We start from the raw sequence: 25860 nt of genomic DNA, 5'->3' as shown, positions 1-25860 counted from the left end.
CAGGGACGTCGATCACCAACATCTAGTCGCCGTTCGCAACTAACCGCATCTAAACGGAACATGCAGTAAGTCGTTAAGAAACAGTTTCGTGAAGGCATAATGATAGATACTACAAGCTATATAAACTGTATATTGAATTATATTCCTTTCTTGTCACCACTCATCTCAACTACCACAACGCCGTCTGCATCAATCCAATTCGATCCAAAGTCGGACACCTTTCCCTTCGAGCAAATCCACATAAGTAACCACATGTGTTCTATGAGCTCGCCCCAACAATATAGCCTCACAAGCCCTAATGTATGTATGGAGCTACTTTCCCGATGCAAAGTTGCACCCCACCCTATCCGCCCGCTGCACACGTGTTCATGAAGCGACGACCAGAAGTCTTGCTGGATCCTCGGAGGCCATTTTGTGCAGTCAATACGCCAATACCCACGTTCGTCGGTTTCCAAGGTTCTCCGTTTCCGTTTTGGTTTGAAGCGACTGGGGTTCTTGGCCTTGATGGCCGCGAGGTGTTTTGTTATCTGTGAAGGCAGAGCTGCATGACTCGCTACTGATATGGCTGGTGGAGGCGGAAACGCATCGATTGGAAGATCGGAAAAGTCCGATTGATTGAGACTGGCATCAACGCAACTTTCAGAAGCGTCGCCGGTGCTTACGGACACATCCACGATTTCTTTTAACGGGCTTGCTCCTAATTCAGCCTGTACCTGGTCCTCCAGCAAAGCCGGCAGTGTCACTTCTGTAGCTATCCTACAGGGTGGACTCCCGACTGGACTATACTTGCGCGAAGGTCGTTCAGGCTCGTCTTGATACTCATCATCAGATGTGTCGGAAGAAATCGCCGAAAAGGTATCCGGCAATTGACTCTGAACAGCCAGCAACGCTGATTGCGAATCCTCGATAAATCCCGTGTCGGCATCTTCGAGGCCATCCGAACTGATCTGCACCTCCCCTTGATCGTGCTTGGAACTGGTTCTGGGCGATGCACGTGCGCGCCAACTTAGATAGCTCCGATCGAGTTGAGCCAAGCGGCTGAGTGGGCGCATTGAATCGTCCGGGACTGAGCCATGGTCCTGATGATGCCCACCAGAGGACAGGTCGGACGGGAAGCTGCCGTATGATTCTTTGCTGCCCGTCGGCACGGGTGCTTCGGGAGCCTCTGAAGTCGGGGTCCTCTGAGCTGTAGTGGAAGGGGGTTGATCACGGAATCCTGCTACGTGGCTCTTTTTCACTCGTTTTCTGGCAGATTTATCGCGATGAATCCTACGTGGTTTAAAGTTGTTATATGCATCGGCAAGAGCTCGGAATTGCTCATCGTTCTGTCGTGTAGTAGATGCTGAGATGTGTACAAGGACTTCGATGTCGTCGGCCATAGTTGGTGCCGAGCGTGCGTGAACGTGGGGTTTGCAAGACCGACATCATGCACTGAAGAGGCCTCTATATCAGTGTTCGATGTTGAGACCCGCCAAGATGATTATTAAGAGGTAAAGTGAAGTTCAACGGGTGAGTGCAGCCTTCACGTTACGCTAAGTCGTAATCTCACCAGCTAGCCGCTTTTGGACTAGACCACATCAACTTTCAACAATATATGAATCTCATTACACTAATTATCTACATGAATAACTGGCAATTTCTCGCGTCAGTTTGAACTGTTCGGAGAATTCGCATATGGCACCATGAAGCCTACATATAGACAACATACCAGACCAGATCTGTCATATGTGTAGCTAAGACAGAAAACCAGGAGCAGCGGAGCGTTCAAAGTCTCGATCAGGAGATCATGTCTTGAGGATGTATGTTACAGATAATAGAAGGAGTGTAGTAGTCTAAAAGGAATTGAAAATGAAGCAGACTCGTCTCGCCACCTCTTGAGCAATACCACCCCTATAACCAGTACCCCTGCCGCACCGTCACACCTCGCGATAGCTCCTCGCGCTCAGCCGCTCACTCAGCGGTCGGAACTCAGAACCTCCTATGCTTCCCTGGTCGATCAACCTCGGTTTCCGTCTTTCTTCAACAAAAGTAGCCGGTTGCCCATTCTCATCAATACCCTTCCAGCTTCTGACCTCGACCAGTGGCCCGTCTCCCTCGTCCTCAGAGTCAGTCATGTCATCTTCTGAGGTGATTTGCCTTCGGATAGGTGGAGGCGTGAGGGACCGAGCACGCTCAGTGATCCTTGTACGAGAAACGTGGCGGTATCGTGGATGCACTGATCGCTCATGCGGTGGAGGTGATGGCGAATGGCGAAGCGCACGCTCTCGAGTCTGTTTAGGGCTGACACTGACATGGCGATAGTGTACCTCCTCGAAGCGTCTAGGTGGAGAAGGTGAGATGCGACGTGCACGATCGACACGAATCTCATCAAAAGCCCTTTGAGGAGACGGCGATGAATGCCTAATGTGAAGCCTCTCCATGCGATCAATTGGCGGAGAAGCGGGCTCGTCGACATAACTTCGCCTCTCATAACGGAGATGTCGCTCGTGTTTTTCATTGTCATGCCTCGCAGTTGGAAGAGGATCATCTCTCCGTTCTGTCGCGAACTGAACACGGGGTCCTCCAACCTCGACATTCGTGCTCTGCTGGCTATCGCGCAAGTTGGTTCTGCGCCTGTACGATGTTTCGTATGTCATATCTGCCGGCTTGAGGATTCCACGGTTGGCTGACTCTGAGCCAGCATCGTTTGTTGAAGTATCGTCCGAATGCGAGACAACTCGACGTTCCGGTATCACAGTCCTGTAGGGGCGAGGATGCGATTGCATACGAACGCGACTCTCGCTGCGCCGCACAGGGCTTCTAGGTCTCCGCTCTTCTGATTCTTGCCGGTAGTGTACCCTTGTAGTCCTGGACCGTTGCGGCGGAGGCGAAGGAGAGAGCTCGATGATACGCGGGTTCACGCGGAGTGGACTCTTCTTCCTATACGAGTGAGTACGGATGACATCAGGTGGCGGCCATACCTCGTCAGAAGTATGGTATTGCTCATCAGATCTCAAAGGTCTTGTGCCAACAACATCTGGCCGTGGCCAGACACCTGCATACCTTGATCGTTCAGGACTGAACGAAGAAACCCGCACTCTAGTGGCGCTTGTGTACTCGCGTGGAGGACTTCGCTGTACTGAACGCAGCCCAAGGTTGGCGCGGCTTGAGCTTTCCGTGACGATACGCGGTCGAAGGTGATCAGTCCCCCAAGATGCATATACCTCATCGCGATCCCTCCGCCGGCCTCTTCGCTCACTGTAGTCGATATCAACGTGGACAGGTTCTCTAGGCCAGTCACACGGTTCTTCGGCTCTACACGTCCTGACTCTCGCATAGCTGGTTGCCCTCGAACGATGGGTGTTTCTACTACGTTTCTTACACTTCCTACACGGCGTAGTAACGATGGGCTTGCCTGGTATGACCGGGTGATTCCGATGAAATCCCGCAGACCGCATTTGTCCGCAATCGCTGCAGGTGTGACAAAGCAACACAGGCACTGTTTGCTCTACATTTTGTAGTGGCGCTTCCTCGCCTGCTTGATGCTGATAGGCGAAGTACTCCTCTGTTCCCTTTCTGAACATCTGAGTAGAAACATTGCGCTGGACAGGAGCCATGACACTAGACGTAGCCCTAACTAGATCTGTCCGGGCAGGGAGTGGTGCCCTTGGGTCCGTGTATTGCCAACCAGTGTTGTATCCTGTCGGCGGCGGTGGCTGACTGGCGTATTCGCGCGGCAGCTGAGCGTAGCCAGGTGAGGCTTGCGTTAGTTGAGTACTTCCTGGCTGACCCTGACTCTGATTTTGTCCTTGGCCGAGAGGCGGCAGACGTTGGGGAAACCTGAGATCGTCAGTGAGATGCGCAAGAAGTATACACACTGCGATAATGTGATGGCAGTCACTCAACATACCCAGCCTGACCGAAAGCAGCTTGCGGGGGAAACCCGCCTTGAAACCCGCCTTGAAAACCTTGATACGAAGCGACCGAACTCGCAGCAGCCGGCGGAGGCGTAGGCACTGCTGGCGGGACACCCAGGCCCGGGAACTGCTGCACACATGAGTGACTGCTCCAACCCACACCAGACTTTCAAAAAGCAACAAAACTTCTGCAACACGTATTAGCTGTGCGCATGAGAACGCCCGGGCGCCGACAAGAGACACCTACACGTTGAAGAGATACTGGCTGGCAGGGTTGGCGACCGAGCCTGGATACGGCGGTATTTGCTGTCCAACACTCGCGGTCGAGCTGCTGCCGCCGCCCATGTACGCGGCGAACGCTTTGCGCTGCTCCTCGTTCGCCATGTTATGTTTGGGGAAGGAAGGCGTCGTGCGATGGGGATCTGGGAAGGTCCACCTGGCGGCACGTGGGAGAAGACACAGTCGTGATCGTGTCTCCCTAGTATTGTGTCTGGAGGAAGCAGTAGAGGCGTCAATGAAGGATGATCTAGAGTAGGCGGCAAGTGGAAGGCCGATCGACGGAAGAAATTAGGCGGACGACGCTATTGCAAGGTGAAGGTGAGGTCACGGAGATCCAATCGCTATCGCCAACCTAGCCTGCCAAACCTTTCATGTCATAGTATTGTGCTCTCCAAAGTCCTCACGAGGAAGGTGTTATCATTGGGCTCAAATGTTCTTTTATTCTTCCCAAAACGCCTGCCTGTTAACATGCTAATCAACATATCTTTTCTGTACAGGTGCTAAATTGAACTCTTGTCAGATGCGTTCTCTACTCGACTCTCAGCACCCTGGGGCCCTTCCTTTTCGCGGCCCTCTTCTTCTTGTGGCCTTGGTCGAAAGCCACGGCGTTGCTGTGGTCACGGCCAAAGTTGTCAAGGTCCTTGACCTTGTAGATCCTGATGATCCAGTTCTCACTGGTGAAAGCCTCCTCGATGGTGTTGAGCTTGGGGCCCTCAGCAGGCAGCTTTACGCCACGGACACGATCTTGAGCCTGTCCGGCGGGGAAGAGGGAGTTGTAGTTGTAGTAGGACATCTTGTACCTGGAATGGCATTAGCAAACATGTTAAATAAACACAAATCCGCAACTTACATCAAGCTGTTCTTCATCGTTGGTGTGGCCTCGTGGTCCACACGGTACTCGCCTCGGGGCGTGAAGAAGTTGCGCTCCTTGACCTCATCAGGCCAGATGCCTTCAGCGATACGGACCATCCAGAGGAACTTGTTGATGTCGTCGCCGGAGTATCCGAGAAGACCACCGAAGACAACAAGGACGTAATCAACCTCGTGCTGGCGCATGATCGGGTAAGAGACCTCTTCGCTGGAACTCATCGCCTTACCAACGGTGGCAATGTGGGTGTTGTTCCAGGTGTTGTTGTCGACAAGGGTCGGGCGGTCAGCCATACCACCGATCTGGTAGCCGTAATCCCACCAGGACATGATTTTGGCGTCCTTGGCAGTGTTCTGCCTGAGCCAGTAGTACGCCTCACGGTAGTCGTCAATGATGTGCTGGCTACCGTCCGGAAGTCTGGAGGCGAGGACAACGGAAGGCGAGGAGTAGGCGTTGGATGTGACCCATGTGCAGTGGAGCACAAAGAGCATGAGGTAGACCGCGGAAGCGCCAACGACCGTAAGCTTGGAGGCGTACGACTGGATGCCAACGTAGGGCTTGCGAGTAGAGCGGAGACCATCAGGCAGGACAGCCGCGGCAGCAATCTTGGCAGCATCGGCGGCATCAGTCTCTGTGGGCTCGGTCTTGACCGGGGTCTTCGCGTCGAGGTAGGTGTCAAGGATCTGCGAGAAAGCAATGGCCGACGCAACACAGACGATGGGGGTCAGGGTCAGCATGAGACGGACCATGACACCAGCAAAGTAACTGGCAAGAACGGCGTAGATGACGACGAAGACTTGCTCATCAGTCAGCTTGGTGAAGCACATGTACACACCGGCGGGGAACAGCCAGATCATCATGCTCAAGTCGAAGAAGAACGCGGGCCAGGCGGTCGGCTGGTGCTCGGAGACGGAGGCGATGATGGGAATGTGAATCTTGGCATATCCAGTATCCCAGAGCGAGTAGAAACGTCCAGTCCAAGGGGCAATGACTCCACCGACTGTCAAGAGGACAAGTCCACCGAAAGCAACGACAAAGACGACCAGGACGAGAGCGCGGAGCAGAGTCTGGAACTGCTTGCTGGGGAGCTGAGCGCGGACCCAGTCGACGAAGGCCACCAGTTGGAGAAGACCGAAGACACCGAGCGCAGACATGTGCTCAGAACTGCGAATAGGCAAGAATCCCACGAAGGGAATCTGCATACTCGCTAGCGTACCGAGCGCGTACCACGAAGTGTAGCTGACGTAAAGCCTGGGGCTGTAGCGTCCCATGCAGATCAGAACGAACGCGTGCAGGGGCAGCAAGTTCGTAATGAAGACATATCCACCCCATGCAGACACCATGTATCCGTAGAACAGCGCAGTCAATGCACCCCAGAACATGGAACCATTCTTGACAGCCTTGATCCACAAGAAGAACGTGAAGACCAGCAGGAAGATGGCGATGGCCTCGTTATCGTAACTTCCAGCAACCGAACGCGAGATGTAACCGGGGGTGATACCCATGAAGGCTGCGGCGAGCAGACCGGCAGAGGGCGAGGTAACCATTTCGGTGGTCAGGAGGTACGTCGCAAGCGCAGTGAGGCCAGAGAAGGCCGGGGCGAGGAGGACACAAATGTTACGAATGTCGACGGGCATGGCGAGGGCGCGTAGGGCATGGTAGATGACGCCACTGGTGACCATCAAGCCGGGGTAGAGAGTACCGCCGGTGACACGGCCAAGAGGATGCCATGTTCCTGTTATTTGTGTCAGCCCAATGCGCGAATCGTGGGTACGTGTCGTATGTGTGTAGCAGCGCGGAGGAGAGGCGTACGGTCATCAAACCAGTCCCAGAAGCTGTAGAAGCCATTCTGTACGAGATACTTTGTTGCTCGGAAATTGAACCATGGATCGACTGTGACCATCAGTTAGCCAATTGCGCATCATAAAGCTCGTGGCTGTACTGACACTCGTGAATGATGCTCTCAAAGCGGATCACAGAGAACAGACGACTGCTCACAGCTGCACCTGCGATCAAGCACAGAATAACAACGCGGAGCAAGCCTCGAGTATTCCGGCCCATGGCCTGCTTGAGGAATTGACCTTCCTCTACGGCAGCCATAATTGGGAAAAGGAAAGTGGTAGAGAAAGTGAGGTGTGTTGCTTTGAGGCCGCGTCACAGCTGTAGCTATCACCGTGTCCACACCACGCTTCCCGCACAGCAGTCTTGGCGCAACATCCCTGCAACCCACACGCAGCCGTGCCACCTCCACACCAACTTCGATTATAGTAGTGGAGACAAAAGTGCAACACCAAATGTTAGATATTGATATTGTTGTTGTCTTATGCTTTGTATATATGGCAGTCACATGACAAGCTCTAGGTTGCATCGACTAGAGGCAGCTTTCATCGTCGAAATAGTGATACATGGTAAGAAGAGGCGTAGATAACAATAGCCCAGATGATACAAGAGATGCGCAATACCTACAACGACTCGATCCGCTAAGCAGATCTCCTTGAAAAAACGGCTGTACCTTCGCTGATAGAAGTTTAGTTACTGCAAAACAACATATATCTGAAATGCGGTACGTAACTGAACATCAGGACGTCAATCAATGACGGGTATAATCCAACTCGCTGTCATCAGCATAGAAACGACTACAGCTGTCGCAAAAGCGATGCGGGCATTCCGGACAGCTAGGTTGGACCGAGTGGGTGACTGGGCCGCCTTGACATTGACACTGTGGAATCAGCAATGCACATTGGTTGGAGTGAGACCACTTACGCAATTCCACAGAATGGTTGGAGTTCGCTCCGCTGCTGGGGCATTTCGGTCGTTGGAGCCATGCTGTGCTGGCGTCTGGTACGTTTCGGCGCTCACCAATGACCAGTCCTCGGGGTTTGGAGACAGCTCGTTGTCGCTGTCATTCGTACCAGTATCTGCACCTGCGTCCGCCTCGTCTGTGAATGCATAGCGGGTCGCCTCCTCCTCTCGCAGCAGCTTCTTCGTCTTGTCCTGCTCCACACAGAGCCAATCATCGATTGACCTCTTCTCCTGCTCGAAGTGGTGCGCAATGTGGTTGAATCGTTCGTCCCAGGCCTCGTTACGCTTGCTTTTGAGAATCATAATCTCGCAGCAAAAGCCGCACCAATACTGGCCCTGGCAATTCTTGCCTATTCTGCAGCGCTTCATGCTTGTCTCGAGCTGCGAGTCTGAAGTGACGTTGTGCTCCTTTGCCAGGTGTTCTTGGAATTGTTTTGAGCGGTGAGAGTGATTCCCGCACTTCTTACCCGCATTCACAAGAACATCGCAGCGGAAGGCTTCCAGCTGGAAGTGCTGCGAGTTCTCATGACGTTTCCAGTCTGACTTTGCTCCAAATCGTTTGTGACACTTGGGGTACGTGCATCCGTAGGGTCTCTGATGTCTCTTCATGTGCTTCTTCAAGTCGCATGGGCGACCGGAGAACTTGCAACCATTGACACCACAGGACTGCAGACTCGAATTAGATCCAAGGGTTGAACGACGTTGCTGGGAACGCCTAGACTTGCGGCCCTCCGCTAAAAGATCTGCTATTGCTTGCGAGGCAAGCGCCCTTTCATCAGCAGAGAGAATGGACGACGCATTGCGCTGGCTGTTGTCTTGTTGTTGCTGGGTTCCAAGAACGTGCGTCAAGATGTCTTCGATGTTGATGTTGGCCTTTAACTTATCAAGGACCTGACGCTGTTGCTCAACCTTGGTCTGGGGCCCATTCGACAATGTAGGTACCAGTCCCGTGATTTGATTATCTGTAGAACAAGGCATGACTTGTGAGGCAGAGGTTGTTTTTGTGGGCGGACTCTTGGACAGTCTTCGACGTTTCTGCGAAGCGGTTGATGTGTGATCTGACGATGTTAAGCGGCGATTATCCGCAGGCGACGTGCTATTGCCGAGAGTGGAGGAAGGCACTTTCCGTTGTGAGAAGGACGTATCCACCGAAGCTACGATTGGAGAGATCTGAGAACTACTCGAGAAAGATCCTGTTGGAAATGATACCGATGAATGGTAGGAGAAAGCCTGACCGCCCATTGGGGATAGGCTGTCGTTCGGATCGCCCATACCTGCAAGCAGCGCTGGATCGACAGAGAACGGCTGTTGTATCGAGGCCGGCTCCTGCGGTTGATATTCCGAACTGCAGACGTCAGCAAGGTGAATGTTCCATCGTCCACTTGAGAAGCCTGACCTTTTAATGAGTTCCAAAATATTTTCCTTTCTATGCATCCGTTCAAGATGCTGTTTGAAGTTATCGAGACGCGGCCATATTTTGGTTCGGTGAGTGCAACCTGTGGCTGCACATTGGTATGACTTTGATTTTTCGACGCCAATCTTATGTACACTTTTCTTGTGGCGGTCGAGGTCGTTGATGGTCGAGAAACCTTTGCCAGCCCTCTTGCACTCGAACTCAGTGCAGATGAAACTCTTCTCGTGCCTCAGCATATGCCTCCTGTGCGTTGATTGTTAGAACATAAAGGCAGTGTACACATTTGTTTCATACATACTTGTGATCAGATGCGCACTTGGACTCCGTGTTACAGTTCAGTTCAGGGCAGTAATATTTTTTCTGGCGGCCGCCACTTCGACTACTGTGTTGTGATACAGATAATTGATCTGAAGTCGTGCGCACCATAGTTTGCGACGCGTTGGGTGCGCCATTGACATTCATTCTGCTCGCTTGGATCATAAGATCTGGAGATAATTCCTGTCCACCATGACCAGGCTCGTTGCTGAGAACCGAGCGCGGGGGCTGCGTGTGGTAACCAGAGTCAGACACATTATCAATATCCGAGCAAGGTCTTTGGCGGTACTGGCTGATGTCTTTTTGTGTATATTGGACAGCATTTTGGCTATCGTTAACGTCAGAATATCTCATCTGGTAAAGGTTCCACGGCGCATCGTTGCCATAGAGTCGAGTAATAGGATCCACGATTGGGTCTACAATACGAGCAGCAGAATATGGCCGTGATTCCGGGATCATGAGGTGTTCCAAACTCGGTTGGAATTGCATATGCTGAACAACTCTTTGCGGCGGCACAATGTTCGGGCGAGTTGGAGCTCTTGCAATCTGTGGAGTGCGGGTAGCGCGTACAGTATTCATTGGGCCGGGCCTCGACTGGACTGCTCCTGAATAGTCCCATTGTTGAAGGTACGGGTTTTGCAGCTGAGATGTGTGATCGACGTAGCCCTGCAACGGTCACAACCCAAACATGAAAGTACTTGGGAGACAAACATACAGCTTCATCAATATGGCTGAAACGAATTGTGGGATTCATTCTGTGGGTTGGCTGCGTCATGTCTGCTATGGCAGGTTAGCACATGGATGGACGCCCGACATTGTTCTCGAGTCGTTCCACAAGGTCTGGCAGACACCAAAAGAAAGACCTGACGAATGAAAAGAATGAAGTTGCAGAAGGCAATACGTGAGACTCAAACTCATCAAGACCTACCGATGCTCAGTGGCGCTCAGCTGCAGCCTTACGCCTTCTTGTCCGCCCTCGAGGGTAGTTTGAGTAAAGATCACAGAGCGTCCCATGTGCACACGGCTGCATTAGTATAAGAGATACTGCAGTTCACCGCCCCACCCAAATTGCGAAGAAGAGCCGCAGCCGTGTCGTCCAGCTTCAGGACCCCGTGCACGCACAGCCGGTGAAGAATCGGGAATGGCGGGAAGGGTTGATGAGCGTCACCGTCGTCAAGCGCTCATCGCCAACCAATGAGAACAAGGTCTGCTTGTCAACAACACTGTTGTCAGAAGACGACGAAAGAGAGGGAGAGATACCGTCGCAAAGGCAATGACATGGTGAGGTTGTGGTGGGCGGCCGCCGGAGGGCACAAGGGCAAACAGTTGCCTGTTTTGCCTGATTTCGAGGGTGCTGGCGCGCCAAGGAGGAGGACGTCTTGCACTGCCACGCAGATGTCACAGAAGTCCTGCAAAGTGACGCACCAATCATTGCCTGCGACCTGTGATTTGGGTTTACTCAAAGGGCAACTTGAGGCGTGGCTTGCTGACACTGTACAGTAGCATTTGCTCCATCGAGTCTTTCGTTGCGCGATCGACGAATAAGCATCGCCAGAACAAGCATCGCCAGACAGTGTACGGGGCTTTGACAGGACCGTGGTTCTGGAATGCTGAAGATAGGGTGAACGCTTTGTGCCCTTTTCAAAGCTGGAACAGAAGAGAACTTGTTACGGTTTAGTGAGCATTCAGCCTTACCCGTGCACGCCTTTCTATGACGACAAGAGCTTTAGCAACGCGGTCTCTCGTGTAACTGAAGAGGTGGAAGATATGCACTATCAAAATCTATTCGGAATCGTAGCCGGACAATACTCGGCTACTCCCAGACCGTCCCTGGGAAGTGAGTTGTAGATAACCAGAGTACTAGCGTCACAAAGCTTGAGAGGGGACTTGAAGGTAGTCAGGGGAATGGCATCACCGAATAAACGCGATATCTTTTTCTATCGGGACAGGAGCAGTGAGAGGTATGAACAATGTTATTAGCAGAATATGGATGACCATGACTGCTGGAGGTATCCAGCGCACTCGAACTCTGAAGCGCAAAAGAATATAACTTGAAGCGGAGATGAGCGGACCGCATGCAGGAACGCCGACAGATGAGGGTATGCTAACACGCCGGATGCCTGGACAGATGCAGGTACGTCAAGAAGAAACGCCAGGTGGCGGGCCCGGAACCGGTGCAACGACGCCAAAGATAAGCAAACAGGTCATTCACAACAAATGGAAGAAGTTGGATATCACCGTCCAAACAGACCGCCGCCCACAGGCATGCCCAGTCCGCTGCGCTGCGGTAACGCGGCTCTTGCGCCAGGCGGTCCTGGAGGTATGGCCGGTGAGCCAGACGGCACACCCCAGCGTTGCGTTGGGGGCTCGTACAGATGGGGTTCGGCATGTTGCGCAGCAGGGCTGGACAGTATCCCGTAGGCCTCCCTGCCCATAAGGCCCATATTGCGTGGGTGTGAACCTGGTGTGTCGACGTACGAAGTGTACTCTGCTGGTGGTCGTTTCATCTGCATGACTGGCGATTCCGATTCTCCCGTTCGTCCGTGTGCGTTATGTGTGTTGGATGACGGAGGGTTCGAGTTGGCTTCGATCGTCGATGCAGAGCCATTAGGAGCATTGATGTCTACGATTCGTCTTTGCCCAGCTGGTGTCTGGTAGCTCGCTACGCGTGATGGCCCTGGTGCAAAACGGGACTCTTGCTGTGAGCGGGTCTCCTGATGCGATGGGTGTCTTGGATTTGCCCATGGTGTGCTCTCAAGGAACTCACTCTCAGCGGCTACCTCATCTGCTGTGGTCCTCTGATTATAGGTACGGAATGACGGCGGTGGCACTGGTAACGTGGGATGTGTTGCGATCTGCAGCGTCGAGTCAGCTGCCAGCCTCCTGAGAGAAATTTTCATCAACATACCTTCATTGCTCGAAGATCCTCGTCAACCTCACTAGGTCGTGCCGCGCTGATATCTGGCGCTGCTGGGAAGCCAACATACTTGGCCACACCAGAGAGAATTGAGACCTCAAGATTGTATGCCGTCTGCTGTCTGATCTGATCGGAACGCTTCTCTGGAAGCTTGTTCATGTATTCAGTCTCGTCACAGCCCAGTGATCGCCTGCCACGCTGCAGCTCAAACACACGCTTGTTGCAATCTGCTATGATGTCTTCTCGCACGTCCCTCACGGTCTGGAAATACTGGCTATGCATCTGGTGTCGTTGAGCTGCTGTGATGGTCACCAGGTTCTGTTGCTTCAACTCCAGCAGTGTCTTCTCATAGTCGATTTTGTCTGCTCTTCGGTCGTCAATGCATTTGATCATCGCAAGGTACTCGGGATGCTGGCACTCGGGTTGCTTGAGCATTTCGAGCTCTTTCTCGTATTGTGCAATCTGCTCGTCACAAAGCCTATCAAAGTCAGCATCTACTGTCTGGCGTTAGCCGCCGGAAAGCTTACTTCTCACGGAAAAGCTTGAATTTCTTCTCGATTTTTGCAAGCTCATCAATTGCGCTCTTCTTTTTGGCGACTGTTTCAGGACGTCAGTAAGGTTATTAAAGAAAAAGTCTTGATGTGCCTCACCTTCTTCGTCAAGTGTTGCACTGTCCTCTTCGTTTTCGTCACCCTCAGCATCGCCATCGACGGTCTCAGTCGTCGCAAGAGCTTCGGTGTAAGCGTAGCTTGAATCTTCAGCTTTCCGCTTTCCCCTCCTGCCACCTTTACGAGGTTTTGGGTGTTTCGCAATTGTAGCCAACTCGCTCACAGCTTCGGCGGCAAGATTTGCCTGCCTCTCTTCCAGATCGATTTCCTCGCGGGCAAGTTCGTCTAGACGTTCCTCGGCGTTATCTAGCTCCTCCTCGGCGTCGACATGCTCAGAGCTCTCAATGATATCCTCTGTTGTGCCGTTGTATGTCGCGGCCTTTGCCGACGCGCTGCGTTTCCGTGCGGGCTCGTCATTATGGTCGTCGATAGGTGTGCCTCGTGCGCTCATTCGCTTTCTCTTCTTTCCCGCCAGCTCGAGGCTTGCGGCTTCCGAAGCAGCTGCCAGGGAAAGCGCATGTAGTGGATCTTGAACGTCGTCTGCGTCTTCCATAATCTCGTCCTCAGCGACGTCTGAGGGTGTGTGCGGGGCAGAATCGTCGTGCTCTATAGTCTTCGAATGCACCAACTTGCTCGGTGTTCGTGTGTACAGTGCATCGGAAGTATCCATCACGGTGCGTATAAGCTTCCGCGGTGTCTCTTCCAAGCGCTCTGTCTCGGCTTCGGAGTCGTTCTCGTTCAGGTCTGCGGTTGCGATGGGTAGCGGCGTGGGTTGTTCGGACTCGACGTCGGATGCGTCTCCAAGCTCGCTGAGGCTACTCGAGCGGTCATCGGGGTGGTCGTCGAAAGCACCCAAGACCTCGGCAGCGCCGATGGGGTCTGTTGTGATCATGGTCGGTGCCGGAACGGCTGAGATTATCGTTGTAGCGGCTTTCGCAGGCCCAGGACGCGTGACTGGAGACAGCTCCTCGACCTCAGGCCGGCGGGTGGGGGTGGTCATGGGCGAAGGCCGGCGCTGCTCGTCCTTCTCCACTGTAGCTCGCAGGGCAGTATCCATACCGTGTGCCGCGTCGTCGTCTGTTCTATCGTCGTAGGATATCGTGGGCGCCACGGTCGTTACGCCCGTCGTGGTTCCATTGTGAGCGCTCATAGCACCAGATGCGCCCCGGCGAGAGGATGCGTCGACGCGCAGCCAATATGATCAGAGCCGTGTCTGGCCTCCTTATCAGAGGTCTGCGACGCACGAAGAGGCGTGGTTGAGGGTGGAGGGCGCTGGGCGCTGGGCGCGGAGAAGGGTCAAAATCGCTGCGGCTGCGCAGGCGCCGAGGGCAGTGTCTAGGATAGTCCGAGTGGCGGTAGGACCTCTCCCAGCTGCGAGAGGCACAGTAATATCTGGTGATAAGAGTATCGCTTTGTGGAGCATGTGAAGTGGGAGTGTGCAGCAAAGCGCAGCTCGCGGTTGCTCACCGCGCGGGAGGGCGAACCGCTGCCGGCGGTCATAGGCGATTGCACCGGAAGGCGGTCTGGAGTTCTGCCACGCTGCCATTGGCCCTTGTGCCAGGGCCCTTCAGGTCCCACTGAAACTTTCTGCTCGTGAATGCTGCTCGTTCGCACATATACCACAGTCAATCATCACCATGGCCAAATCAAAGGACAAGCAAACAAAAGCAGCCAAGGTCGCGAAGCCATCAGCCGCAGCGCCTAAAGTAGCGTTCGACCCTGCACTGAGTTCGTTGTTTGCAAGCAGTGTATGCAGCACTCGTCCGAACATGCGATCAAAGTAAACCGGCTAACTATTGTACAGCTGGGCCCAGTGCAAGCGCCGCCAAAGCAGCGATATGATCAAAAGCTAGAGAAGCGCCCGAAGGCGCCTGTCGAGGAGTCAAGCGAGGAGGAGGATGAGGAGGAGGAGGATGATGCTGAGGACGATGCATCCAGCGACGAAGAGTCAGAGAGCAATGAAGAGTCTTCAGAAGATTCTGACAACGAGGCAGAGCTGGCTAAGCTGCGCGAAGCCACTCTAGCCGGAGAGCACGACAAGCAAAGCAAAAAGCGCAAGCGCGGTGGTCAGGAAGAGATTGAGGAAAAGTTTATGCGCAAACTGGCGCGTGAGGAGGAGAAGGAGGAGGAGGAGAGGCAAAAGAAGCGCAAGACAAAAGAGGTGGCAGCTGCGGACAGCGATGAGGACATGGAGGAGGCGTCCGAAGCGTCCGAAGCGTCCGAAGCTGCGGATGCTACAGAGGAAGACGCCGAGAAGATAGAGATCCCACAGCACGAGTCTCTGGCTAAGACAGACGGCAAGTCCGAGGAAGAGCTCGAGAAAGCTGCTCGTACAGTCTTCCTCAGTAACGTCTCGGTTGATTGCATCAACTCGAAGTCAGCAGAGAAGGCGCTGAAGAAGCACCTCGAATCCTTCATTGCAGACTTGGCCGATAACAAGCCTCCCCACAAGATCGAGTCGATCCGCTTCCGCTCCACAGCCTTCTCCAGCTCGCTACCCAAGCGTGCAGCTTTTGCGAAGAAGGAGATTATGGATGCAACCACCAAGTCCACAAACGCCTACGCCGTGTACACGACTCAGACCGCTGCCCGCGAAGCTGTCAAGCGCCTGAACGGCTCTGTTCTTCTCAACCGCCACCTGCACGTCGACTGGCTTGCCCATCCCAACAAGGTCGACAACCGCCGCTGCGTCTTTGTCGGCAACCTTCCCTTTGTGGACGACGAGAGCAAGGGCGTCGAACCAGAGGATGGCAAGAAGAAGAAGATCCCCGCAGACATCGAAGAGGGTCTCTGGCAACAGTTTGGCAAGTGCGGTAAGATCGAGAACGTGCGTGTCATCCGTGATGCGCAAACGCGTATTGGCAAGGGGTTCGCGTACGTGCAATTTACGGACGAGAACGGTGTCGAGGCTGCTCTTCAGCTCAACGAGAAGAAGTTCCCGCCCATGCTCCCCCGCGTTCTCCGCGTCACGCGATGCAGGGCAGAGAAGAAGAAGGACAAGCCTCGAGGCCCTGCGCCATCGTCGGAGCGAGCGGGAAAGAAGGGTGCGTACCAGAAGAAATTCTCCGCGGAGGAGAAGTCTCAGCAGGGGCGTGCGAAGGCCATGTTGGGCAAGGGAGGTGCTGCGAGGGCGAGGGAGGGCTTCATCTTCGAGGGTCACCGTGCGACCGAGGGGCAGGGCAAGAGCGGGCTCAAGTTCAAGGGTGCAAACAAGAACAAGAAGGGAGCGAACGGGAGAAAGAGCAGGAGTGCGGCGTGGAAGACGAGCGCGAAGAAATAAGCCGAGTAGCAGTAGCCGTAGCAGTAGAGAGACAGCGTGGTTGATGCTTTTCTTCGACGTCTTCACAAAGACAAATTCAATGTATACTCGCAAGCACGATCTCTCATACATGCAGCGACACGCTGCCAGCACTCAATATTCTCAATTGAACGCAAAGTGCCCGTTGACGCCAGATGCAATCTCCGAGGCGACAGATGGCTTGACTCTGGGTGTTGGGCCGCAAGGGCCGTGAAGGACGACGGCTGCTGGCCGGGGCGAATTGGCAGGGCAGCATGTTCTCGAAGCTTTGGAAGACGTAGAGGCCAGGATGCAGGGTGCAGCCGTCGTCTGTGGAACCAGGGAAAGCTGCAGCACGTTGACGTCGTAAAGGTGGAGCTAGCTGCTAGACGCAGGCCGGTGGCCAGTGCCGTGCGGCTCTGAGCTGAGGTCGATGCGACCGTCTCGCCGTCGTGGCTGCACTGCACGAGCGCTCTCCCCACACGTGTTTGGTGCTACTCGGCCACCTGGGCAAGCAATCGCCTTGATTCCGCTCGTGCACCCCCTCGCCAGGCGCTGCTCGACTGCCACCGGCCTCGGCCACTTGCCCCTGCCAGCCCCTCGAGGCACCACCTCCGTCTGCTCCGCCGCGCTCCAGCCAGCCATCCCTCGCCATCCGCACCCCCCAACACACTCAGACACACACACGGTGCGCCGCACCGCCCCGCGTCGCCATGGTGTTCCTCGGCATCTACCGCGCGCTCTACGACTACGTGCCTCAGAGCGACAATGAGATTGCGCTGACCGAGGGCGACCTGCTAATGGTCCTGGACAAGTCGTCCGACGACGACTGGTGGAAGGCCAAGAAGAAGAGCCACGACGAGGACGCCGAAGAGCCCGAGGGCCTGATCCCGAACAACTACATCGAGGAGGTATGTCGTCCGCCCGCCCGCCCGCAGACCCGCCATTGACCCAGCTTCTAGGCAGCCCCCGTGGCCCAGGCCAAGGCTCTCTACGACTATGCTCGCCAGACCGACGAAGAGCTGTCCTTCCAGGAAGACGCCATCCTCGACGTGTACGACGTCTCGGACCCCGACTGGTCGCTCGTCGGCTTCGGCGGCGACTACGGCTTCGCGCCTGCAAACTACACCGAGGTCATCAAGGGCGGGACCGTGCCAAAAGTCGCAGTCACGTCTCCAGGCCTGCCCCCACGCCGTCCTGTAGCTCCTGATTCAGACGACGGGCAGGACCCGCCCACGCCAGACAGCCCGCCGCAGTCGCGCCCGAGTCCCGCTGCTGTCATAGCTGACCTCATTCATAAGAAGTCCGAGCAGCAGGCCGTCCCGCGCGAGACAATCTCTCCACCAAACGACAAACCCGCTCGGAAACGTGTCCAGTTCACTCCCGAGGAATCCGATGAAGAGCCGCTGCCGCCTCGTATGCCCAACCGGGCCCACTCGCCGCAACGTGCTCCTCCACGCTCTCCGTCACCTGTTCGTCGCAGGCCAGACCGGACCAAAACCTTCGACGAGTACGATCCTTCGCCACGCGAGCGCGACAACTCGCCCAACACGCCCCTTTCAGGCTCCGGCTACCACTTGTACAACATCTATGAGTATCTCACTCAGCCTGGAAAGAACAAGAAGATGCCTGTCACGCTGGGTATCAACATCCCCCGGGGCATGATCATGATCGCACCTGAAAAGGCGCGTGATGGTGCACAGGAGGAATGGTCAGCGGATAAAATGGAGTACTACTCGCAGGAGGGCAAGCATATTTTCATGGAGCTGAAGCAGCCGAGCAAGAGTGTCGACTTCCACTGCGGAGCCAAGGACACTGCAACAGAGATCATGTCAGCTCTTGGAGAGCTGGCAGGTGCAGCCAAGGGCGCTGGCCTGCGCGAGGTGATTGCTGCTGCCTCTGGGCATTCGAATGTGCAGAAGAAGGGTGTCATGCTCTTCGACTTCATGGCTCAGGGCGACGACGAGGTCACTGTCGGTCTTGGTGACGAGATCCTGGTTGTCGACGATTCCGCCAGTGACGAGTGGTGGAAGGTCCGGCGGCTGAAGAATGGCAAGGAGGGTGTTGTCCCTGCTAACTATGTCGAAATAACAGAGACCTCTTCTATTCCGACCTCCTTAAATAACGCTCGATCTAGTCCGAACCCTGGCCGATCAGTCGTAGAGCAGAACAGGCGGGAGGAAGAGGAGAAGGCTCGTCAGGCCTCGAAGCGAGACAGGCCGAAGAGTGATGTGCGAAGTGATCAGGTAGGGCCCGGTCTGCCTTTACCCGCCCGTGGTTCTAGTCTTCTGCAAACAAGCTCTGACCATCGTCGTACTTCACAGAGATCAAGCACGCGTGATAGCTCCGCCAGAGACTCGAAATCGAAGTCCTCGTCGTCGAAATCCTCATCCAAACCAAGTAAGTGTATGCCTCGATACCATCGATGCGTGCTGACCACTCTTCAGATTCTTCAAAGCTACGAACGTGGACCGATCGATCCGGCTCATTCAAGGTTGAAGCTGAATTCCTGCTACTCAAAGAAGGCAAAATCCATTTGCACAAAGTCAATGGCGTCAAGATTGCTGTGCCAGTTACCAAGATGTCCGTGGAGGATTTGGAGTACATTGAGAACGTCACAGGCATCTCACTGGACGACGACAAGCCACTTTCGGAGATCAAAAGGAGAAGCACCGTTCGTACGAACGACAGAGCTGCTGCTTCATCGCCCGGAATATCGGTCCAGAAGAAGTCAGGCTATGACTGGTTTGACTTCTTCCTTAAGTGTGGTGTCAACCCTCAGATATGTGAGCGTTATGCTCAGGCTTTCGATAAGGATCAGATGGGCGAGGAGAATCTGCCTGATATTACCCCCGCGCTTCTCCGCACTCTGGGACTGAAAGAAGGCGATATTCTTCGCGTCACGAAACACCTAGACAGCCAGTTCAACCGCAACGCTGGTGAGGCCGGTGCAGACGGTGGTGCTGGAGGCTTGTTCTCTGGTCCTGGCGGCACACTGCGCAACAACACTCGAAAGGGACGCCCAGCCCCGCCTGTGGAGACGAACAATGATATCGACCCGAAGGCGTTCGAGCAGAAGTCCGACGACGCAGTCAAGAAGCCCGCTGATGCGACAAGGACGCCGTTGGCGTCTGCGCCTGTTCCTGACAAGAAGTCAGAGGGAGCTGATGGGTTTGACGATAACGCGTGGGATGTGAAGCCTGCGAGGTCGACTCCAGCAGCACCAGCAGCGTCACCGCCCCCTGCCCAGACAGCACTCCCTGCACCAAAACCTCCTGCTCTTACAGGCTCGATGAATGACCTTTCTCTTCTAGACATGCCCGCGCTCAAGCCTGAAGAGATGCCAAAGGCGCCAGAACCAACTCCCGCTCCTGCCCCTGCGCCAGCGCCAGCGCCAGCGCCGGCTCCTGCTCAACAACCACAACCTACAGGGGCCACTATGTCTCTGTTCGAGCAGGTCGCTGCTATCAAGGCCCTGACCCAGCCACAGAATGTGGGACCACCAAGACTGAGGCCGCAAGCACCTCAGCAGTCAGGGCCTGGTGGTCTCATTGCACCTCCACCCCAGCGAGCATCCTCAGCACCGCAGAACCCGCAGCAGAACAGCGCCTTTGGCCCTCCGCCAACCCTCATGCCCCAGCTTACAGGCTTCCAGGGCAACCCCAACATGCCCCAAATGGGCCCTCCCGGGCAAGGTATGATGAACATGCAACCGCAAATGACTGGCTTCCCGCAGCAGAACCCTGGCTACAATGGCTTCCAGCAGAATGGAATCATGCCACAACCGACCGGATTTCAACAGCCGCAGAACGGCTATGCCCAGTTCCAGCAGCCACAGCCTACTGGCTTCCAGCAGCCAATGCAGACTGGATTTGGTCAGCAAGGCTTCCAGCAAGGCTTCGGCAATGGCAGCCCATTCGCAGACCCACCCCGGGCACCTTTCCAGCCTCAGCCAACAGGCTACAACAACTTCCAGCCGTCCCCACTTAATCCTCAGGCTACAGGCATCAACCAGTTCCTCCCACCTGCTCTTCAGCCTCAGCCCACCGGCTTTGGACAAAGCCCACCTCCTATGCCGCCAATGCCGCCAATGCCGCCTATGCCCATGGCACAGCCGTTGATTCCGCAGAAGACTGGTCCCGCTCCTCCTGTCCGTTTCGGAACACAGCAGGCAAAGAAGCTGACGCCGCAGCCAACAGGCAAGGCCAGTCTTGCCAATGCTAGTAAGTCATCTGTATCGTGTGTCCGCCACGAGTCTAACATCTCACCCAGCTCCCCAAAACCCATTCGGCTTCTAGGCGGTCGCGCCAAACACCATCATTCACCTGTGATTCACACGCAGACTCCGGATCGCTGGGTGTTTTTACTGCACATACGCATGTACATAATTCCATCGTGATCTCCTTGTACCCGGAAGAAACGGTGGCGCCGGATCACATCTTATTGTTTTATCTAAAGCCGCATTCGCTCTGCGCTCGCGTTTCTCGTCGTGCCGTTGCCGTTGGTAGAATTGTTGTAATTTGCATTCCGGCCATAGGCTGTTCTGCGGCTGAGCGCGTTAGATGGAACTCGATAGCATAGCGCTGAGCCACAGTATCGCGCGTAATCGGACCGCCTTGCCAAAAATCACGCAGTCACTTCTTTCGCGTGCGGGCTTTTTTGATGACTTCTGGTGACCAGCGATGTAGCTGCTGTCAGCGCAGATCGTGAACCGTGTGCGGGTCAGCACTGTGACAGCTGTCAGACAGCCCGGCGTCCAGTGTCCTTCACCCCTGCGTCACCAAGCTTTCGCCAAGCAGAAGCTTAGCAGCACATCAGCACATCGGTGGAGTCGCAGTGGCTGAAGCGCGCCCCGATTCCTAGCTGACGAAGCGTCTGCGCCGCAAATGTCTAGTCACTCCATGCGCGCTTTCCCTGCGTCTCAGCACGCCGCACCCCGGGACTGGCGTCCTGGGTGGCATCCTGGAGCGCTATCGGTGCTTCCTCGCACGAGCGGCGCAGAATTTGAAAAGCCACCCCTGGCGCAGCGCGCGCTGACGAATCCCAAGTCAGCCGGACTTTTGGCGCCAATTGCAAAGCGGCATCGCGCAAGGATGCAGCTGTGGCTAATGCAAAGTGACCAGTCCTCACATGCAGAGCTAGATGATGCGTTCTCCGCTCCAAGCTGGTCGCAGCTGAGCGATCGCCCTTAAAGCCGCGCGCGCGCTCCTGATCCACCTGCCTCCTAAGCTCCTTCTAACCTCACCTCTCGCTTTGCAGCTCTTTGTCGTCCCATCGCTTGCAAACCGCCCTCGACTCACGTCTCACAACTCGCGGCTCGTGCACCCCCTTAAGCTTTCGCCCAGCAACTACAAAGCTTGGCCCCGGACCTCTCCCCGCATCCACCACCCGCAGCGACCGCCAAACGCAGCGCAGCATCCTCGCGTTGCAAAATCTCTCCCAACTCCAGCGAAACCTTGAATCCGCACCAACCAAACAACCCCCCACCACCACCGCCGCCACAATGTCCGCCCAAGGCTACTACAACAACCAACAACAACCCCAGTACCCGCAGCAATCCTACGGGCCGCCCCAAGGGTACGTCTCCCCCCGCAAACCCAACACAACAACACGCTAACACGCCCAGCTACCCCCCGCAGCAAGGCTACCAGCAAGGCCCCCCGCAAATGCAGTACCAGCAGCCCATGTACCAGCAGCCGCCGCCGCAGCAGAAAGCGCCCAAGAAGGACCGCGGCTGCCTGATGAGCTGTCTGGCGGTGCTGTGCTGTTGTTTTGTGTGCGAGGAGGGGTGTGAGTGCTGTGTTGACTGCTGCGAGTGTGCTGAGGACTGTTGTTGAGCGGGGTGCGGCGCGGTGTGGAGATCTGGTGAGCGTGAATGGTTCATGGCGAGGGGGCTGGTTGGGGAAGGTACAGGGGCGCGAATATCCAGACACGAGTTGTCTTTTCTTTGTGATAATTTATTTGGGTTATCCGGGTTTCTTTGGGTTCAATACATTTTCTTCTCTGAGCGTGCTTGGTCCATCTCGAGTCGCGTTGAGTGCCTACTTCGATCTCGCTGTTGGGTTTCCCCGCTCTTGCTGGCTTGCAGCCTGTCTCTTGTCATGCAGAGGTCGCAGACTATGAGTACTGCTGTTCTGCAGGTTTACGTAGTGTAGCTGGGTACCTGGCGACTCCTGTGCCATTCTGCATCTCTGCTATGATACTCTGTGTGGCCTGTCGAGACTACACATCTGTTCACGATGCCACGGAGTTTCTAGGTGCAAATGTGCAAGGTGCTGCAGTTTGGTAAATGCGGGAAGGCGCTACGTCTTGCACTCTCTGAAATACTACACAGTTCTGGCCAATTGCAAAGGGCCCTGAAACGTCTTCCGCGCGTTTGCTCACCGTCTCTGATCTTCGCTGAGACTAGTAGGAGCATATATATTACGTCTGAGACGATCCAAAAACGAGGTAGACCCATGGGTTGGTTTTGAGGTTGTGTTGAATTCAAGATGTGCCCGTTGAGTGCCCTGGTGCTGGATCTCATCATTCATCGACGCATCCTTTCGACACTCGTGGACTTGGACTCCTCAAGATACCCATGTATTACCTTGCCCTACCTCTGAAAAGATGTAGAAAGACAGCTCGCTGGTTTTTGACGCTTACGGGGAGTAAGTGCCGGTGCGTCTTCGATTGAGATGCTCGAGACCACTGGCAGAGGATCCTCTGGGAAATGCATATGTTTCAACAACGACTCCCCGTACGTGCTCGCCTGGTGGTATTTGGTAGTGTACCTGCATTGTGCGGGCGAGATTGTTACTTACGGCCATGTGACATGTCCCTTATCCGTCATCCACCACGGTACAACATCACCGAAGAATGTTGTTCCAAGTGGGTCACAGGCATCGAAAAGGCCGCCGAGGTCAGAAAATGGTGACAAGGGTGCCAAACAAAAGACTGCAGCGGACAAGCTCGACAGCGTACTCAGAGTAGCGGCAGTGGTAGTGCCCGGCTGCTCGATCTGCTTGCGCAGCACTTGGTAGTCTTGTGCTATCGTGTGTTGCGTTCGCGCATTGAGAGGTGGGTTGCGTTATAGGTACCCGTTGCTCATGCCCTTCGACACCCTACGCGGTCCTTGATGCTACGACTTCATATGATGTTCAGCTCAAAGAGCGCCACAACGCTGCTGCGCAGCCACTCACATATTGATCTTGTCGGTTAGTTAGAACGCCTTGTAGCTTACCAGTCCGAGCTCCGATTAAACACTCATATCTGCAAGTCAAACGGCCAGATCTCTTTCAGGTCGTCTTCGCTTTTGATTGGCTCGTCATCGTCCAGCTGCTCGTTTACTAACACTTCCTGCAAAATTCCTGCATACGTTTCCTTGTGCGCCAGCTTTGTCGCTTCCCATTGTTCGGAGGGAACCCAGCCGTCAGGCGCAGTATTAAGCAATCCTGATAGGCTGTGCTTCAGCTGCTGGGCTGCTTCAAAGCGCTTGTAGTCCTGCTGATGGTGTACGAGTTCGTTAGGACAGGGTAGAGGAAACGGACATGATCCCCCAAGACCAAGCTCTTTCCAGTGAAGCGATGTTTGAATGAGTTCCTCGCGGAAAGCAACGGCCCCATCTTCCCACGTTCGATAGCAATAGCGAAATGGCCGGAAGAAGGCTTCGTCCATTGATCTGGCAGTTGCTAGCTTTGGGGCCAGCAATGAAACACAGGCGTTGAACGCTTGGGCACACGCCTCGCTCTTAGGCTCTATGCGATCTTCGTTTACACGATCGGGAATGGGCTGCGCGAAGTCCGGTACTTCGTCTGCGTACCAGAACGCTGGTTCGATGCTAGTCGATTGCCAATCAATTATAGCTGTGACAACGGAGGGATCTTCTTCTGAGACGAAGATGTTCCGTTTGTGCAGATCGGGATGGAACATTACCGGAACAGCTGCCTTTCGAACACGATAATCTGTTGCCATTTTGCTTAGTACTGCGCGACTGTGTTCGAGTAGTCGACGATGTGTTTCGACGGACCCACGGTAGCGTGGCCGTTGTGGAGCCGCGTCGGCTGGGGGAAGTTTGGCAATCCCAGTGTCCACGAGACCGTCACAATACGCAACAAGGTCAAGCCCTGAAGATTGCCTTTAGTGTTCTGCTCACATTGAGGCCATGGATCGACTCACAGGGGCCTTGGTTGGAATCAACATTGTGAGAGTACCTGGACTGTCCAACGTGGTTGTCCCAAAACCGAGCTCCACAATGAGGGCCAATGGTAAATTCCTGGTCGAGTGGTAGTAGCTTTGAAGCGGCGATGTATGAGATATCCGCGAAGCATAAGCTGCCGTAAGCCTGGAAGTCGAGGTCGACAACCTCTTCTAATTTTTGAATTATCGCTTGTATACACTGGATTTGATCGTGTAAGCTCATCGTTGGCCATTTTTCGTGTAGCGAAATCCCTGGCGCATGTTCCATAATGATATACTCGCTACCGATGGTATTAGAAGCGTCGTCGCTCCACTCTAGTATCTTCGGGATAGGGATGCTGGTCTTTCTTTGTACTACAGAAGGCAAGCAGTTAGTCACTCAGCCACCCTTTCTGAACTATCTTAGATCAGGACCTACAGAACTGGATTGTTGCGACTTCAGAATTGGTAGTCAGCTGTCGCGGTCCTGCCACTAGAAAGGGCAGTCTTGCGACGAGACGTTTAGCGTTATCTGTGTGAAATATAAACACCCGATTAAAGCCTCCTTCCTTCTTGCTATACGAAGTAACAGATCTGGCACCAGGACAGAGCGCGATGATCCTGCGACGTAGTGCGTCGAAATCAAACTGTACATGGCGTGCATCTCTCTCTAGCGCGTCCTGACGAAGCCATCTTCCACCTGTATAGTTGAAAAGGTCAATGCCTGCGGTTGCAATAACGGTTAGAATCTTTACCCAGAAGAAGAGAGATGGGTGGATCTCTTACTTTCACCGGCCGGCCTCATGATCCGCCTGGCAGAGGAGAACGTCGCACAAGAATCTTTCAAGATTGAAAAACGCGTCGAGCCAAGAGCGTCTCCGCGTGGTAAAAGCACAGTGATCCTGCTTGGAGCTATGTGCCGCGTGCGAGGAAGGCATGACATGAAGTGAGGTGCCTTGTTTAAGAACATGCGATTCATAGGACCTCTCACGCTGAAGCCGAGAAGAGGTGTAACGACTGAGATGATTGACTGCAAGGAAGCCGTGTTGCTCTCCTGTTGACAAACACACGCAAATCCTGGACAAGCAGCCTTTCGACAGCGAGCTGAGACGCTGTCAAGCTGCACAGGTAGCCAGCTTAGTCAGCACTGTTAGCCACGATCTTGGACCGTGCGAGCGGGCTCTTCTGTGATTCGATCCCCTGCTTTCCACGCGCCGTCTTAGAACGTCCACCTCAGAACTAGAACTGACGTTACCACGCTCTTTCTCCCGTCTCCCACTTCCCATGTGTGCGATATTTCATGCTCTGGCTGTTATCGTAGGTGGGC

The 25860-nt window shown here is 54.6% G+C and overlaps 9 protein-coding genes across 9 annotated transcripts; 3 read left to right on the top strand and 6 right to left on the bottom strand.

Moving 5' to 3' along the window:
* Positions 1-93: 93 nt before the first annotated feature.
* On the bottom strand, positions 94-1491 carry C7974DRAFT_391037 (uncharacterized protein). The gene has a single exon (XM_046141534.1). The coding sequence runs from the start codon at positions 1377-1379 to the stop codon at positions 138-140; it is 1242 nt and encodes a 413-aa protein (XP_045999413.1). The 5' UTR covers positions 1380-1491; the 3' UTR covers positions 94-137.
* A 41-nt stretch (positions 1492-1532) lies between these two features.
* On the bottom strand, positions 1533-4280 carry C7974DRAFT_451479 (uncharacterized protein; the record flags this gene model as incomplete). The annotated part of the gene is made up of 5 exons (XM_046145785.1): positions 1533-1567; positions 1709-1718; positions 1923-3819; positions 3890-4042; positions 4144-4280. 5 exons carry the CDS (start codon positions 4278-4280, stop codon positions 1533-1535), a joined length of 2232 nt encoding a protein of 743 aa, XP_045999412.1.
* Positions 4281-4522: 242 nt separating this feature from the next.
* Positions 4523-7208, bottom strand: C7974DRAFT_356384 (oligosaccharyl transferase stt3 subunit). Its single transcript, XM_046139592.1, has 4 exons — positions 6990-7208; positions 6856-6936; positions 5026-6778; positions 4523-4975 (listed from the first exon to the last, which is right to left on the bottom strand). The coding sequence occupies exons 1-4, from the start codon at positions 7141-7143 to the stop codon at positions 4705-4707; spliced, it is 2259 nt and encodes a 752-aa protein (XP_045999411.1). The 5' UTR covers positions 7144-7208; the 3' UTR covers positions 4523-4704.
* A 314-nt stretch (positions 7209-7522) lies between these two features.
* Positions 7523-10562, bottom strand: C7974DRAFT_155937 (uncharacterized protein). Its single transcript, XM_046135870.1, has 6 exons — positions 10503-10562; positions 10286-10351; positions 9558-10240; positions 9242-9502; positions 7807-9190; positions 7523-7762 (listed from the first exon to the last, which is right to left on the bottom strand). The coding sequence occupies exons 2-6, from the start codon at positions 10295-10297 to the stop codon at positions 7634-7636; spliced, it is 2469 nt and encodes an 822-aa protein (XP_045999410.1). The 5' UTR covers positions 10298-10351; positions 10503-10562; the 3' UTR covers positions 7523-7633.
* A 1246-nt stretch (positions 10563-11808) lies between these two features.
* Positions 11809-14156, bottom strand: C7974DRAFT_306693 (Sds3-like-domain-containing protein; the record flags this gene model as incomplete). The annotated part of the gene is made up of 4 exons (XM_046138094.1): positions 11809-12429; positions 12483-12969; positions 13019-13088; positions 13142-14156. 4 exons carry the CDS (start codon positions 14154-14156, stop codon positions 11809-11811), a joined length of 2193 nt encoding a protein of 730 aa, XP_045999409.1.
* A 549-nt stretch (positions 14157-14705) lies between these two features.
* Positions 14706-16514, top strand: C7974DRAFT_391021 (nucleolar protein 12). The gene is made up of 2 exons (XM_046141533.1): positions 14706-14847; positions 14904-16514. Exons 1-2 carry the CDS (start codon positions 14737-14739, stop codon positions 16377-16379), a joined length of 1587 nt encoding a protein of 528 aa, XP_045999408.1. The 5' UTR covers positions 14706-14736; the 3' UTR covers positions 16380-16514.
* A 575-nt stretch (positions 16515-17089) lies between these two features.
* Positions 17090-20674, top strand: C7974DRAFT_307207 (cytoskeleton assembly control protein SLA1; the record flags this gene model as incomplete). The annotated part of the gene is made up of 5 exons (XM_046138118.1): positions 17090-17287; positions 17339-18622; positions 18701-18776; positions 18824-20599; positions 20649-20674. 5 exons carry the CDS (start codon positions 17090-17092, stop codon positions 20672-20674), a joined length of 3360 nt encoding a protein of 1119 aa, XP_045999407.1.
* A 1050-nt stretch (positions 20675-21724) lies between these two features.
* Positions 21725-22426, top strand: C7974DRAFT_155866 (uncharacterized protein). The gene is made up of 2 exons (XM_046135869.1): positions 21725-21953; positions 22003-22426. The coding sequence occupies exons 1-2, from the start codon at positions 21880-21882 to the stop codon at positions 22211-22213; spliced, it is 285 nt and encodes a 94-aa protein (XP_045999406.1). The 5' UTR covers positions 21725-21879; the 3' UTR covers positions 22214-22426.
* A 1195-nt stretch (positions 22427-23621) lies between these two features.
* Positions 23622-25476, bottom strand: C7974DRAFT_432881 (kinase-like domain-containing protein; the record flags this gene model as incomplete). Its single annotated transcript, XM_046144880.1, has 4 exons — positions 23622-24481; positions 24534-24908; positions 24973-25257; positions 25320-25476. The coding sequence occupies 4 exons, from the start codon at positions 25474-25476 to the stop codon at positions 23622-23624; spliced, it is 1677 nt and encodes a 558-aa protein (XP_045999405.1).
* Positions 25477-25860: the final 384 nt, after the last annotated feature.

This window comes from Boeremia exigua, assembly GCF_020726555.1.
Source record: "Boeremia exigua strain MPI-SDFR-AT-0100 chromosome Unknown C7974scaffold_4, whole genome shotgun sequence".
NCBI classification, from domain to species: domain Eukaryota; kingdom Fungi; phylum Ascomycota; class Dothideomycetes; order Pleosporales; family Didymellaceae; genus Boeremia; species Boeremia exigua.
This window is presented reverse-complemented; position numbering and strand designations above follow the sequence as displayed.